Genomic DNA, 14,073 nt, shown 5'->3' on the forward strand with positions numbered 1-14,073 from the left:
TCGTGGGTTTGAGGCTGGTTTTGTATTGAAAATTTGAGAGCGTTACAGAATTCCCCCCCCCCCCCCCCAGGAGGCACTGCCTTGGCATATCTACTAAAGCCCCTCTATCTACTAAAGCCCCTCAGATAGAGGGGCTTTAATATCTACCCCCCAAAAGGTAGAGCACTCGGTGGGTAGCACCGGAAATATAAGGCAGACACAGGAGGAGCTGCATGAGCATCCCAACCTGCCGCACAGCCAGGAGAGTCCCCAAATGTCAACGGAGCCTAGCCAGGCATGGATACCTGAAAAGGGCAACCATCAGTCCTCAATTACAGAGGAAGAATCGACCCAGACAGGACCTGTGACAGGAAGCAACACAATATCCATGGAAAGGGGAAATAAGCAACACCATCAGTACACAAAAGCAAGTGAACACAACAGTTCACACACTAAGACAAGGAAAGGACGAGTGAGTAGTGCATTGCAAGAACGTCCCCAGCGCTCAGTCCTTCTGGCCGGAGATGAAAACGCGTATAGGCTAAAGTCGGGTGCTCTGACCATAGTCCATAAAGACAGTCGCCTTACATTCTATACCAAAGCCAGGGCTACTCTAACCGAGACCATGACAGAAGTGGGGCGGAAACTTGAATCCTCCAGTGAACAGCAGCGGCTCATAGCAATCCACGCAGGCCTCCAGGATATTATACTAGGGGTCCAGCCTGAAAACATGGAAACAGTTCTCAGGGACCATCTGAAGCTATGGCAGGAGAGGTACCCCCAGCACTTCTATATTGTATTCGCCGTGCCAGAAGTGCGAGAAAAAGGCAAGGGTTACTACGAGCAGTGCAGGCTTTGGAACTCCCTGGCCCAGGAGGTATGTAAGGAATTGGGCCCCCGGACTGAGTTCATAAAAACAACAGGCCAGGTCCGGAAAACAGGCTTGAACGGTCCGCTATACTCAAAGGAAACAGCTACTGACATAGCGAACAAGTTTGGAAGGAGGACATGTGTTTTTTTAGGAAGGCTTCCACACAGCCCCAGCGAACTGTATGCCAAGGAGACAGCCAGTGGTGCAACTCCCCAACATTCAAGCCACCAGAAGTCCAATGGCCCGCAGAGACAGAGGTCAGATCGCTCCGTGCAACGCATGTTGCAGAGTCTGGCGAAACTAATGGAGCGAATGAGAATGTCGCCGTAGAACCTCCCAGGTACAGGCTGCACCCAGACGAGACGGCCTACTCAACGGGGACGGTCAGCCAGAATGGTCGGGAGATGCAGCCACTGAAGCCAGAAGAGGCCAAAGAAGGTCAAATGACAGGACGGCTGAAACCTGGCAAGAATATTAGAGTCCGGCGGCGCCAGAAACCGAACGCGGTGAACGTTGCATTCCTTAATCTACACGGTGGCAGGCGCTTAGCGAAGTGGGAGGAATTATACCAGGAAATGGAGCAGGAAGAGATAACACTGTTTGGAGTGGCTGAAACACACCTAAGGGACATGGAGAGACCCCCGGTCAACTCACTTTGGAACTGGACGGGCTGCAACAGAGAAAGCTCGGCCCGAAAAGGAGGAGGTGTTGGGTTTTTGTGGCCGGAGGGAGGCTCCTGGACACCGTTATCGGATGACTGCGAGGAACACGCTTGGGTGTCAGGCTATATCCATGCAGTGCCAGTAATGACATGCGTGACGTACCTAGGCGTCTCCCCTAATCAACGTGATGAAAACTCCAACATCCTGCGCTGCATAAGGCATGACATCGAACCCTGGGGTACAAATCGGGAAGTTCTGATATTGGGTGACTTTAATGGCCACATTGAAGAACTCGATGGCTACTCCGACCATAACGGAACTCTCCTGCTTGAACTGGCCCAGGAGTTATCGCTCGAAATAGTAAACCTACGAGCCGACTGTGAGGGAACAGTTACGTGGTGTGCCCGAGGCCAGAGTTCATCCATTGACTATGGGCTCGTGTCGCGGAAACTCTGCGGTGCACTCCAGAGCATTCACATCGACGAAGAAGGCCAACACAGCTTGGGGAGCGATCACAATCGTCTCATGCTGCGGTTCAAAGCGTCCCCATGGCACCGACAACCTAAACGACGTGAAGGCCCAAAACAGTTTCTCCCTGCTACATCCTATGAACAAGTGGCCCACGAATTTGAGCTTAGCCCCCACCGAGAAGAGGCAGCCTCGTATGAAGAGTACATCAGTGAACTTCACCGCATTATGCAGAAGCATGTGAAGATAACCAATGCGCGTCGAGGGGTCTGTAGAAAAAACTGGTGGGATGGGGAGGTTAGAGCAGCGCTGTGTGCCCGTCGTCTTGCCAACCGACAACACCGTCGGGCGGTTAGGAATCCTGACAGCGAAGATGTTCAGGGAAGTTGGCAAGAATATTTGCTTCGAAAGCGGGAAATGCAGGCCATTACGCAGCGGAAAATAGCCGAAGCCAACCATAAGACGCTCCAGGACATCAAGAGCGCTGGGAAGGGAGCAGCGTCCAAATTCTGGATGTATGTGGCACGACAGGATGGCAGGCCGGCACAGGCAGAAATCCGAGACGAGTCAAGTGGGGCAAAGACGGCTGATCTTCATCATGCATTGACCGAGCATATACGCAAGTTATACGCGGCACCACCAGCACTTGAGGAGCCTTGCATGAGTTCCCCAACTTGTGAGCAGCCAGGGAGGGCTAATATGGAAGAAGAAACCTGGTCAGTGTCGTTGGGAGCCATCGATAGAGCAATCGCCCGGATTAGCGCGCGCACAGCTCAAGGGCTCGATGGGCATCCTGCGGGGCTCGTGAAAAGCCTGGGCAATGAGGCGCGGGCACAGCTTGCCGGTGTCTTCACAGATATACTGGCAGGCAGCTCTACTCCAGAAGACTGGCGCCGTGGCAGAGTGATCCTGCTGCCAAAAAAGGGCGGTGATGCCGGTCTCTTGCGCGACTATCGGCCTCTCACTATCACCAGCGTGCTGTACAGGGTCTTCGCGCAAGTCCTGAAGGCTTGGATGACCGGGTGGGCGGAAGAGGGCAACCACTTAACCGAGTTGCAGAATGGGTTCCGACGTGGCCGCCGCCTAGAAGACAATCTGTATGTCTTAAGCCAATGCGTAGAGATCGCGCGTAAAGAGGCAAGAGGGCTGGTGAGCTGTTTCCTGGACGTAGCGAAGGCTTATGACAGCGTCCCCCAGGAACAACTGCTGCAACATCTGGATACAATTGGAATGCCCAAACCCTGGACAGAGATGCTCCGACGTCTCTATGCCAACAACACGGTGAAAGCCACCCTCAATGGCATCTGGTCGGGCGAGGTGGTAGTGGGTAGGGGTCTGAAACAGGGCTGCCCACTGTCACCCTTGTTATATATGCTATATACGGCGAGTGTTGAGCGGCGGCTACTGGCGTCGGGTGTTGGCTTCATAGTGGAGCGGATGAACGAAGGCATCAGGGAACGACAAGTGTTGCCAGCGTTGGTGTTTGCTGACGACATTGTGCTGCTGGCAGGGGACGCGGAAGACCTGCAAGCCCTCATCACCGATTGTGCTGAAGCACTGGCACCTCTTGGGTTGCAGTTCAATGCTAAAAAATCGGCCGTACTTGCTTTTTCTGGGCCGGAGCCCTCCTGTCCCCTGATGTTGCCAAAAGGTGTGCCGCTACCTCAAGCTACAGAGAGTACCGCTACCTCGGAGTGACATATTCGGGACTGAATCTGACTATACTGCTGGGCATGAGTTACATTTAAGAAGATCATCCCAGCGGGCTGGCACCATCCTTCGCAGGAGATGCTTGTGGGGCTTTAACCGTTTTCTTATGGTGCGGGATCTGTGGAAGGCGGTTCACGTCCCTGCCCTGACCTTTGCCAATGCGGTGGTATGCTCTACAGCACCTACCCGCGAATGGCTGGAACGCAGTCAACGCACTGTTGGAAGGCTGGCTCCGGGCTGCCATGGGAACGTTGCAAACGAGGCAATTCAAGGCGACCTTGGTTGGTCTAGTTTTGAGGCGCGAGAAGCGCGAAGCAAGGCGTCGTATGACGGCAGGCTGAGACTCATGCATCCACACCGATTAGCGCGACAAGTGTTCGATTACGTCCACCGTAATGGGATCCGCACCAGATGGACGAAGCGACTGCAGCAACTCCACAGGAAGTGCGGTTTCTATTCTCAGCCCGTACAAGAGGAGACGGAACGAAAGTGGGCGAGAGCTGTTGAGACTCAGGTGCGAAAGGTGGAAACTGAGCGCTGGAGGAATGCCATGGAGGGAAAGTTCACACTTAAGCTCTACAGAGAACACAAACAAGAGATTTGTGCGGAACCCCTTTATGACAACGACATCTCTAGCAGCCTCCTCTTCGAGGCACGAGCCGGAGCCCTCCGAACTCAGATCTATCGCCAGCGCTACGATGCTGGTGTGCGAAGTACGGTGTGCAGAGTGTGCGCAGTGAGTGAGGAGACTATCGACCACTTGGTTCTCGACTGTGCGGGCCTCACACCAGCGCCGACAGAGGGCACTACACTCCCACAGGCACTTGGCTTCAGTATACGCGACGCTTCTGATTGCGCAAGACAATTCAAAGAGGTGGCCAAGACCAAGTGCCGCTTGAGAGAGTGGTGGAAGATAGTGCGACCAAAATAGTAGATGAAAATGTTAATCTGTATCTATGTACCTGTAAGTGTTAGTGTGCAGTAGGTGAAAGTGATCCAGGCCAGGATATTGTTATAATGTAATATCCACCAACCCGTTACAAAGGGGGAAGGCCACAACATCCATCCATCCATCCTATCATCATCAAGTCAGTCTGAACACATTTCTGAACAGGCCTAAAAGCCCCAAAAGCGAAAGAAGCGGTGCAGCGCAAATATTGTTGAAAGTGAAAATACTACTGTTGTATAGTGGCTGCGAAAGGAATGTTGCAGGTTTCAGAAATCGGTGGTATGATCGGATAGGAAGCGTGTACTCAGTCGTCGTTGCCACCGCTTTTAGAAGGCATCGGTAGATACAGAATGGTGACCGTTCATCAGTCGTATATGGTAAGGTGTCGCCTGCATTTGTGCTAATGATGTTCAGCACAGATGTGCGATGGGGTTATTTTTCGCTTCAGAATTGTCCAAGTTGACTTTAGTGGGGGTCACGATGACTCGCATCTTGCAGTAGTGGCGAGGTGTGCCTAGCATTGAAATGTGCCGTATACACTTTGAAGTGTGTTCACAGCGATCGCCTGTCGAGGAAGCGTGCAAAAGGCCGTGGTTTCTCTTGGCAGGTTGTCGAATGCAATAGGTCATACATTGACCTCCTGTTCTTTCATGATCCGGAAAAATGCTTGGAGGGAATAATGTAAGTGCACGAGCTCGCGCTTTGTACTGTCGCTTGGATTCAGTCGTATCTGCATCGCATTTTCAGTCAGCTCAAGAACTCCGTCATTGGGAGCAATAATCAGAAAGCCACGGTCATACGGATGGGCCTTGTTCCGAGGTAAACTCCGTTCTTAACTATTGGTAGGAGCGAAATCAAGTGTTCTGGTGGAACGCAGGTTGTTGCAGATACTGCGTGAGGAGTCTCATCCGCAGCTTTTGTGTGAGACGGCTGTGATTCTCAACAGCCTGGCCAAAGGCACAGAAGAAAATGTGAAGGCATTGCTTGACGCTGGAGTGCTGCCAGTCTTGCTGCAGGGTGAGTGCAACCTCGCTGGCCATTTTGTACCGCAGCTTTGGATTTTCCTTCAGTTGCGGTGGCTTTATGTGTTAATCCACAACGCTCGAAGCATTGCAGTCGTACAGTGGTGAGCAGCCCTGTCGCGCCAACGGTGCTCTGCGAAGCAAGTCAGCTAACGATACGCTCTGGGTTTGAGCTGTGCGTCTCATGCGCACTAAAAAAAAAGGGATGCCTGCTCATCGCTTCCTTGACCAGCCCCGCCTAGCGAGTTCTTTTCATGCTGCCAGGGCTGCACTTCCTGAATTTGTGACGGTGGCTAGGGTGCCGCCATGCAGCCTTGTTTCAAGAGTGTAAAGGATAGCATGACTGATAGTCGTTGGTCCCGCGTGTTTGCATAGGCACCACTTGCTGGAGCCTTTACGCCTTTCGGCGTTTATCTGCACTGCATATTTATCTACGAGGGACGACACATTTCGCGTCTGTTTGTAATGGCCAACTTGTCCCTTCTAGCTGATAATGAATTGCAAAAAGAAGTCATCAGACAATACACCTGCGATGCATTGTTCGTGGTGGCAACGTGCTATGCTTATACCGGCAAGGCGAAACAAGCACATCAAGCAACCAAATAGTCCAAATTCTCGCAATCTTAGCCTGGTGAGTTTGAAATGCACGATCATCTGCTATCATTTGAGTGAAACACGCAATCATCCGATATTCTCGCAATTGCCTTCGCTCGAGTTGGTTCTGCCATCTGCTGTAACATATTGTTACGGATGAGGAAGAAGCGGGCAGGAGTGCTCATGCTAGGCCCGCTGGGATTCATTAGATTAATTCATCTCTCTCTTCTTTGCCGCTCCGTAACATTTTGTTGGAGGTGCTGGGTACAACATCGTCACTCATCTTGGCTCGGAGCTTCGGTGCCCTGCGTCGTCTTGCGCCGTCGGCAGAAGGTTAGGAGGCATCGCATGGCTGTTAACCAGCCTGCCAGACCCGACGCAACCTCTTCGTTCCATCGTCCTGTCCCCCGACCCGACCACAAGGCACGACGAAGGAGAGACAAAATGATCGACCCGAGACGCCACCCACACGACGGCAGGACATGAGAGACTCCACCGTAACAATATCATTCAGTGCGACCTTGGCGGCGTGAAACGCAAGTACTGCGTGCAAATGAGGCCGACAACCCACGAGAAGGCATTGCCTTGTTTTGGCCGCATATGCACATGAGACGCTTAACTCAAACCCAGAGCCTAACCTTAGATGGTGCTGACTTGCTCTGCAGAGCACCGTCGGTACGCTCCAGACAAGGCTGCTCATCAATATTACTAGGATATTCTACTGTCAAATACTCCTTGATCCCCCTCCCCAAACATAAGTCAAATAAAATCCCACTTGATCCCTCTCCCCAAATGTAAGGGTATCAAGCTGAGATTTGCCAATCTTGCAAAAACTCTACATCAGGGTGGAAAGTAGCAAAAGCCACTTGCTGAAGTGCCCTTTGGGCGAGACCTTTTACAACGTGGTGTTAATACACTGGAGCAATTTTATGGGTGTCTAATACCCCGTCACATGGGCAGTGTAATGGTGTTTGGATAAAAAGACACGTTCCCCAAAAGAGTTTCATCAGTAGACACACGAAAGAGTTTAAACTCCTTTCCAGAAGCGGCCTTTTTTGAAAGCAGAGATCGCTGATCTCTTTTACGGCTGGAAAAACGTAGCCTTCAACCTAGTGAACATTGGTGATTATCTTCTAATAAAGAAAGGAAGCAAAAGTGCATTTTTTTGTCACATTTACTCATTATAAAATAAGAATTTTATGCTTTGCAGTATGTTAACTAGGCACAGTAATTCACTTTTTCTACGGCACTTGTAAGTAGTTCAAAGATATCACGTGATGACGCTAACCGGCGATGCGTGCAATCTTCTTTAATTTAACGTTTGTTAGCTAAATTTGCCATAGACAAGTGATAATGCACATATTTGATTTATATGTTGCGATACGTCGGTATTATTCTGAGTGGTTTTGTTTCAAAATCTAGCGCCACACTTTCGATAGCGTCTTTGGAAGGAAACGCTAAAAAGAGGTCACTGTGTGTCTGTTATGCAACTCCTTTTGAATACTCAACTTTCAACTTGGTAAAAGACCGCTTAGGTGTGACAAAAGTATAAAGATTGTTTCATTCTTGGGGAAGGCAAAAAAATGAGCATGCATCTAGGTGCATTGATGGCCTTGTGACCCGTGCATGCAGGTTGAATAGCAGAGGTATGAAGGAGGCAGTGGTGTGATTTTGTGGTGGGTATGCAGTCCTGCTTTTTTAGGGTAACAATGGCAGAGAATTTTAAATGAACAAGCTTGGTGGAATTATTACAGCTTAGGTTGCACAAGTGTTTTGTTAGAAGGGACGCAGAGGACAAATTGGATCATGGAGAGGTGGCACCAAAAGTGGAGCTTTGGTAAGAGGCCGAAAGACTGAGCTAAAATCGTTGGCAGATGTACATGGCCGAGGAGGCAGGAGCTGCCAACCTAACTTTTATGAAGCTGTCCGTAGGCCATGCAGGCATTTTCATAAGGGTTTGCTCCTCTAGACGATTTTACGGAAGGGTGAAGGGTGCTGCCATATTGGGCGCTGGGCTGCTTTCTTAGCAAAGGAGAGAGTTGACGACACCCCCCGCTTAACAAACCGGTTTCTCCGAGGGTCGTAAAATGGTCTACATGTGGTACTGCAAATATCATGGCAGGGATATAGTTGCAGATAGTTAGCCACCAATTATCCCCGTCTGTCCATTTTGGCCCCTTTTCCCACACAGGGTGTTTACACCTATTGCTTTGCAATGTGAATTTTTGCACCCTGTTTATCAGCTTGCCAAGGAGGCCATGTTGATGTGTAAATGGTTTCTTTTTCCACAATAAAGCTCATTTGCGAGTTAGCACTTGTCTGCATCATTCCTGTATGCATTTGCACTATTTTATGATAATGAACCAGCCCGCCCAACTTACAGTGGTGCTTAGTCTGAGAGGTCGCTGGCAGGAAATCCCAATGTGAATTTTCGTCCCTCCTTTCGCACAAGGCAAACAAAGTAAGTTTACTGTCGTTCATTTTGAATGCACGGATAACTCCAATTGGTGCAGTTGTTAAGACAGGACGGCCGATTGCAAAGGCCAGCTCTGTCACCGCCACCCCTCCAAGCGAAAGCGCGAGTACGCTCAGAAAAAAAGAAAAACCAAAAGACCCACGAAGGGCAGTTTGGAAAAGCAAGAGCTAATAAATTTTCAGTGTCAAATTTTACGGCGTTGCGCTAGCTGTCGAAAAAATATTAAAGGAAAATATTGAAAACAGTTTGAAGTTATTCACAGCATTACTCCTGAAAAATACCATATTAGGAGATATCGTGCACATTGTAATGTAACAGCCATTACAAAGAGCATATAAAAGTTCTGCTGGTTCTCTAGCCATGTGGGAATAAGAAAGCTGATAAAACACTGTAATAAAACTTATAAATATGCCTCATAAGGATTATACCAAGTTAATGCTGAGTAAACTGAGAGCTAGCTGGCGAGCATTATGGGATAATGATGTAAACAACAAACAACACCCAGGGAAGCCTGTTATCAAGGAATGGAATTGAGGTAATCACTCAAAATGCTTTATCGGAGTAATCTTGTGTCACTTGTACATTAGACGTGCACATCTTATGCATTTGATACCTTAAAAAAAAAAAAAAAAAAAAAAAAAGTGTGGAGCATGCAATTTTATGACCTGACGATCAGCTATGCAACAAGCTTGGAAGAAAAGTTTATTTCTATAATGAACACATCCTATTCTGTTCATAGCCTGCTGCTGGGACCAGTGTTTTCGGTTTTAATTTAAAAGATGCAAACAAACTGACTTCCTTATAAAATTAAGTTGCTTATGCGCCATAAAACCAAGCATGACAGAATTGATTGGCCAAAAGTAGAGCCAGGCCATAGATGTCCTGTATGTCAGTTGAACCTTGAGGAGAGGTGTCCCTTCACCAGACTATTTCACTTGATCTCTGGATCATTGAGAGGGGAATCACGGTGAGTGGCCTCACAAGCAGGCATCAGTTTCCCCCTGTAAGACTGTGTCACCACTGTGGTCTGTCAGTGGATAGGGCTATGTTTTTTTTCTTCAGTAGGGGGTAAACAGCTGGGAAACCACATACCTCTGGGCTGTAATGTCTCCCATGGGTATCCTTAGATTGACTCTTGCAAGTGTGTAAAATTTCTAATCTCCATGGAAGAACTGTGTGTGATGATGAGGCTGGCTGGTGCCCTTAACAAAACAGCATATGAGCACAATACTCTTGCCACAAAATTAGCTAATGGCTGCTACAGGTAAAGAATAGAGAAAGCTTGAACAAACGATGACTTGTCGGCATTTATTGACAGCTGTGTCGAAAAAGCGTTGGCAGTAAATGATGTCGCACGTATTGTGAAAACGCATAGCCTTAGGAAGACTGCAAAGGAGAAATTGCAGGAGCCTGAAGCCATTGATCGTGCAGTAGCAGGTTAACTTTAAAAGCTTTCATCATCAGCAGCTGGAATATACCCACTGTAGGGCCTCTCCCATATTCTTCGAACTAACCCGGGGCTGTACTAGCTGTATCCGCTTGACCCCTGCAAACTCTTTACCTCATCCGCCCATCCTACTTTCTGCCGCTCCCTGCTACATTTTCCTTTTCTTGGTATCCAATTTGTTGCCCTTTTCGACCATCGGATATCCTCTCTTCGCACACATGCCCTGCCCATCCCCTTTTCTTGATTTCCACTAGAATATCATTAGCTCGAGTCGTATCTCTGACCCACTCTGCTCACTTCCTATCTCAACGTTGCACCTACAATTTTCCGTTCCATAGCTCTCTGCGTTGTCCTCAGCTTACATAGAACCCTTTTCATTAGCCTCCACTTTACAGCCCCATAGGTGAGTACAGATAAGGTAAAACTGTTATATACTTGCCTCTTGAGCGATACCGGTAAGCTGCTAGTCATCATCTGCAAGTACTTGCAAAATTCACTCCATCCCAATCTTATTCTCCTAGTTATTTCCCTTTCATTGTCCGGATCTGCGGTTACTACCTGTCCTAAGTAGATATATTCGCCTACCACTTTCGTTGTTTCACTACCTATTGTAAACTAATGTTTCTTTCTCAGGCTGTTCAACATTGCCTTAATCTTCTGCATATTAATCTTTAGGCCTACCTTTCTGCTTCTGCTGTCTAAGCCATTAATCGTTTGTTGCAGTTGGTCCCCTGAGTTACTTAGCAATGCAGTGTCATCAGCGAATTGGAGATTACTGAGGTATTCTTTATCAACCCTTATCTCTAACCGCTTCCATTCCAAGTCTCTGAATACTTCCTCTAAGTAAGGTGTGAATAGCACTGGGGAAATTTTGTCTCCTTGCCTAACACTTTTCCTTATGGGAATTTTATTACTTTCTTTGTGCAGAAGTATGGTTGCTGTGCCGCCACTATACCTCCTAGTACTTTCACATAAGGCTCATCTACGCCCTTATTTCGCAATGCCCCCTTGACTGCGGAGGTTTTGACTTCGTAATCAATGGTTGCTATGTGTATGGGTTGGTTATATTCCACGCATTTTTCTGTCACCTGGTTAATAGTATGACTATGATTAATAGTAGAGTATCCTTTCCGAAAACCGGTGGGATCCTTTGGTTGATTGAATTCTACGATGGTCCTCATTCTATTAGTGGTTACCTTAGTGAATATCATGTATGTAACAGGTAGCAAGCTGATTGGTCTAATTTCTGAAGTCTCTTGTGAATTAAGATAATGTTAGTGTTCTTTCATGATTCCAGTACCATCAATGTTGCCAAAAGATTTCTTAACATACTGCTTCAGCAACATGCTGTTGAGATCAGTAGCAGCAAGCGTAATTGCGTACTTGTGGTACTGGGCAAGGCATGAAATATTCAATGCGTGCATTACTAGTGCATTTTAAGGCAATATATGGCTTTTTTGGTATAAAAATGAGAACCTAGTTGGTTGTCAGACAGCAACACAGACACGCTCTAGTTGTTGTCCTCTTTCTTGTGTGTGTGCCCTGTTATTATGATGTGAGGGCCTCCTGTAAAACCTTCGAGTGTTCAAGGGGCCATTATTTGTGCCAGGGCTGGTGCACCAGGAGCAGCGCTATGTGGAGGCCTGCCTTTGCTGCCTGCGTACACTCTTCCGCTCAGAGCTGGCACCCGTGGACTGCATGTACGAGGAGCCCTGGGCAGTGCGCCACCTGCTGCTCATGGCCACCCAGGCACACGCCACCAGCCAGGAGTGCATTGCCACCATCCTCATGGCCGTCTGCAAGGTGGTTGTTTTTGTATATTTCTGGTGTCTCTATTTGGTATAATCTCAAGTGCACACAACAGAGTCCCTGCTTCAGCTGGCTTTTACTTTTTAACATGATGGCGTTAGAATGATATCAGAATCAGCCTTGTATTCATTTATTTATTCAAAATACCTGACAGGGCCCAGAAGGGCATTGAGTAAGGGGGGCAAAATAGCCAAGTACAATACGAACACTTAGTTAAATATAATGCGCAGTACAAGACAGAGTAAAAACAATTATGATTATACAACCTCTAGACCACCCAGGCACATTCATACGGCTTGGATAAAGCGGGGCTAGTGGCCTACTTCGCATCAGGTAGAATTTAAGTGTCCCCCATACTTTGTTTTCAGGCCTACTAAGAGACTGTGAAAAAGTCTCAAAATGAGCCTTGTCACATAGTCCTGTTATATCTGTAGTTTTTTGTACGTGGCACCATCTAGCAGCTAAGTTGAGAAATCATATTTGCTAGCATTTCTTGAGACACAAGGGACAGAAAAAACGCACATGAACAGGACAGTCTTCAACTGCTGTTTATTGAAAAAACGTATCATATATATAAGCTCTCAAAGTGCTGGCCATCAGACATGCGCAGAGGCGGGGTGCCACGCTTTAGGTATGATAACTCTTTTATTGCGAAAGCAATACTACTCACACTTTCAAGCCTTCGCATGACCTGGCCGCAGTTACGTTGTACCCACGTGACGCTGTGACGTCACATCCCACGTAACACATGGGCTGGCAGGAGCTGCCAACTTGGGTCTCTCGTTTCACATGGGACGGTTATGTCAGCATCAGCCTGCTAGGACCCTAGCATTCACATTACCCCTATAGGCCACTAAGACACGTTCATATGGGTTGGTTAAAGCGGGGCTTTATATGTGGGCTGAGGAAGAAGAAAAAGAGAAGAAGAAGAATGCTCGGTCACCTGCAGCTAATGCTTCCGCGTTGAACCCTTGTAATTTTTTTTTTTTTTTAGATAGATACCCGGGGGGGGAGGGGGGGGGGGGGGGGGGGGAGTGCTGACACAGTTTGGTCTAAGGAGCCTACATGCTGCGCAGCTAGGGTGGTGACATCTCATGCCAGAGTTGCCTATTTTGGTTAAAAACGGCCGTCAAGCTTGGTGGGCCGCCATGTTGGTCCCCAGTGGTACGCTTTGTATATGTAGAACTAGTGTAGGCGATTTTGACTGATTAATGGTGTGCAAAATAAATTTAGGATGTCTTTTTTGCTGCTTTTTCAAACTGTTTATTAACGATTAAACTAAAAGAAAATGCTACACGGGTCCGTACTGTCTGGAGTCCATCTTTCTTCGGCCGTCGGTCGTCTTCATCCCCAGGGTTGCTCCTTCTTCTCCGCCAGGGGGGCTAGACGACTCTTCTTTTTTCCGCTGAGCTCGCTCACTGCGCATTGTGCTGTGGCGACTTGCTAACACCAGGCTGAGGTGAAAGGTGAATTTGGCCACATTAGGTGGTTAGGAACCTTATGTATTTTTTGGGGAAGATCACAGCTTTGCATAGGTCTGCAAAATCACGTGTGCTCACTCAGGCTCACTCAGAAAAATTTGGTCCATCTGCAGGCTCACTCTGAATCAGACTCATGAGGCCCGGACTCACTCACACTCATGAACTCAAACTCACGCATGATGACGACTCACTCAGACTCACTCAGACTCATAACTAATCTGGACTCACTTACTCATTTCAACTCACGACTCATTTGAACTCGCTCATCTCAACTCAGTTTTGACTCGCGGCTCATCTGCACTCACTCACTTTGACTCGCGGCTCATCTGCACTCACTCACTTTGACTCACGGCTCATCTGAACTCAGACTCATCACGGACTCACTCATTTCAATTTACGATTCATCTGAACTCACTCATCTCGACTCACTCATTTCTGACTCGCGACCCATTTGAGCTCACTCATTTCGACTCGCTCATTTCCACTCTCGACAAGCAACGAGTGACGGTCTAAAGCTTGTATAGGTAGGCGTACAGGGAATAACGCGAGAAATAAATCGAAAAAAAAAAAATGTGTAACGTTTAGACTGTTTCCTTCAGTAATGA

The 14,073-nt window shown here is 48.0% G+C and overlaps 2 protein-coding genes across 6 annotated transcripts in view; both read left to right on the forward strand.

The window, feature by feature from the left end:
• Positions 1-604: 604 nt before the first annotated feature.
• On the forward strand, positions 605-4,633 carry LOC146206938 (uncharacterized). Its single transcript, XM_084575990.1, is given in 4 exon segments — positions 605-856; positions 1,018-3,654; positions 3,657-3,680; positions 3,683-4,633. Coding segments are annotated over 4 exon segments (3,852 nt in total). The 3' UTR covers positions 4,622-4,633.
• Positions 4,634-4,788: 155 nt separating this feature from the next.
• The window catches only part of LOC146206939 (armadillo repeat-containing protein 8-like), a 104,150-nt gene continuing 94,865 nt past the window's right edge, over positions 4,789-14,073 (forward strand). Inside the window, exons 1-5 of one of the 5 annotated variants that reach the window (XM_084601518.1) lie at positions 4,789-5,016; positions 5,247-5,320; positions 5,387-5,458; positions 5,517-5,656; positions 11,788-11,984. In XM_084601518.1, the coding sequence (XP_084457644.1) occupies positions 4,990-5,016; positions 5,247-5,320; positions 5,387-5,458; positions 5,517-5,656; positions 11,788-11,984 (510 nt within the window). In that variant the 5' untranslated portion in view covers positions 4,789-4,989. The remainder of the gene's footprint in view (positions 5,017-5,246; positions 5,321-5,386; positions 5,459-5,516; positions 5,657-11,787; positions 11,985-14,073) is intronic. The other 4 variants (XM_084602257.1, XM_084602899.1, XM_084603331.1 and 1 more) reach the window with 4 other exon arrangements.

This window comes from Amblyomma maculatum, chromosome 1, assembly GCF_055883805.1.
Source record: "Amblyomma maculatum isolate TAMU_Amacu chromosome 1, ASM5588380v1, whole genome shotgun sequence".
Lineage (NCBI taxonomy): Eukaryota > Metazoa > Arthropoda > Arachnida > Ixodida > Ixodidae > Amblyomma > Amblyomma maculatum.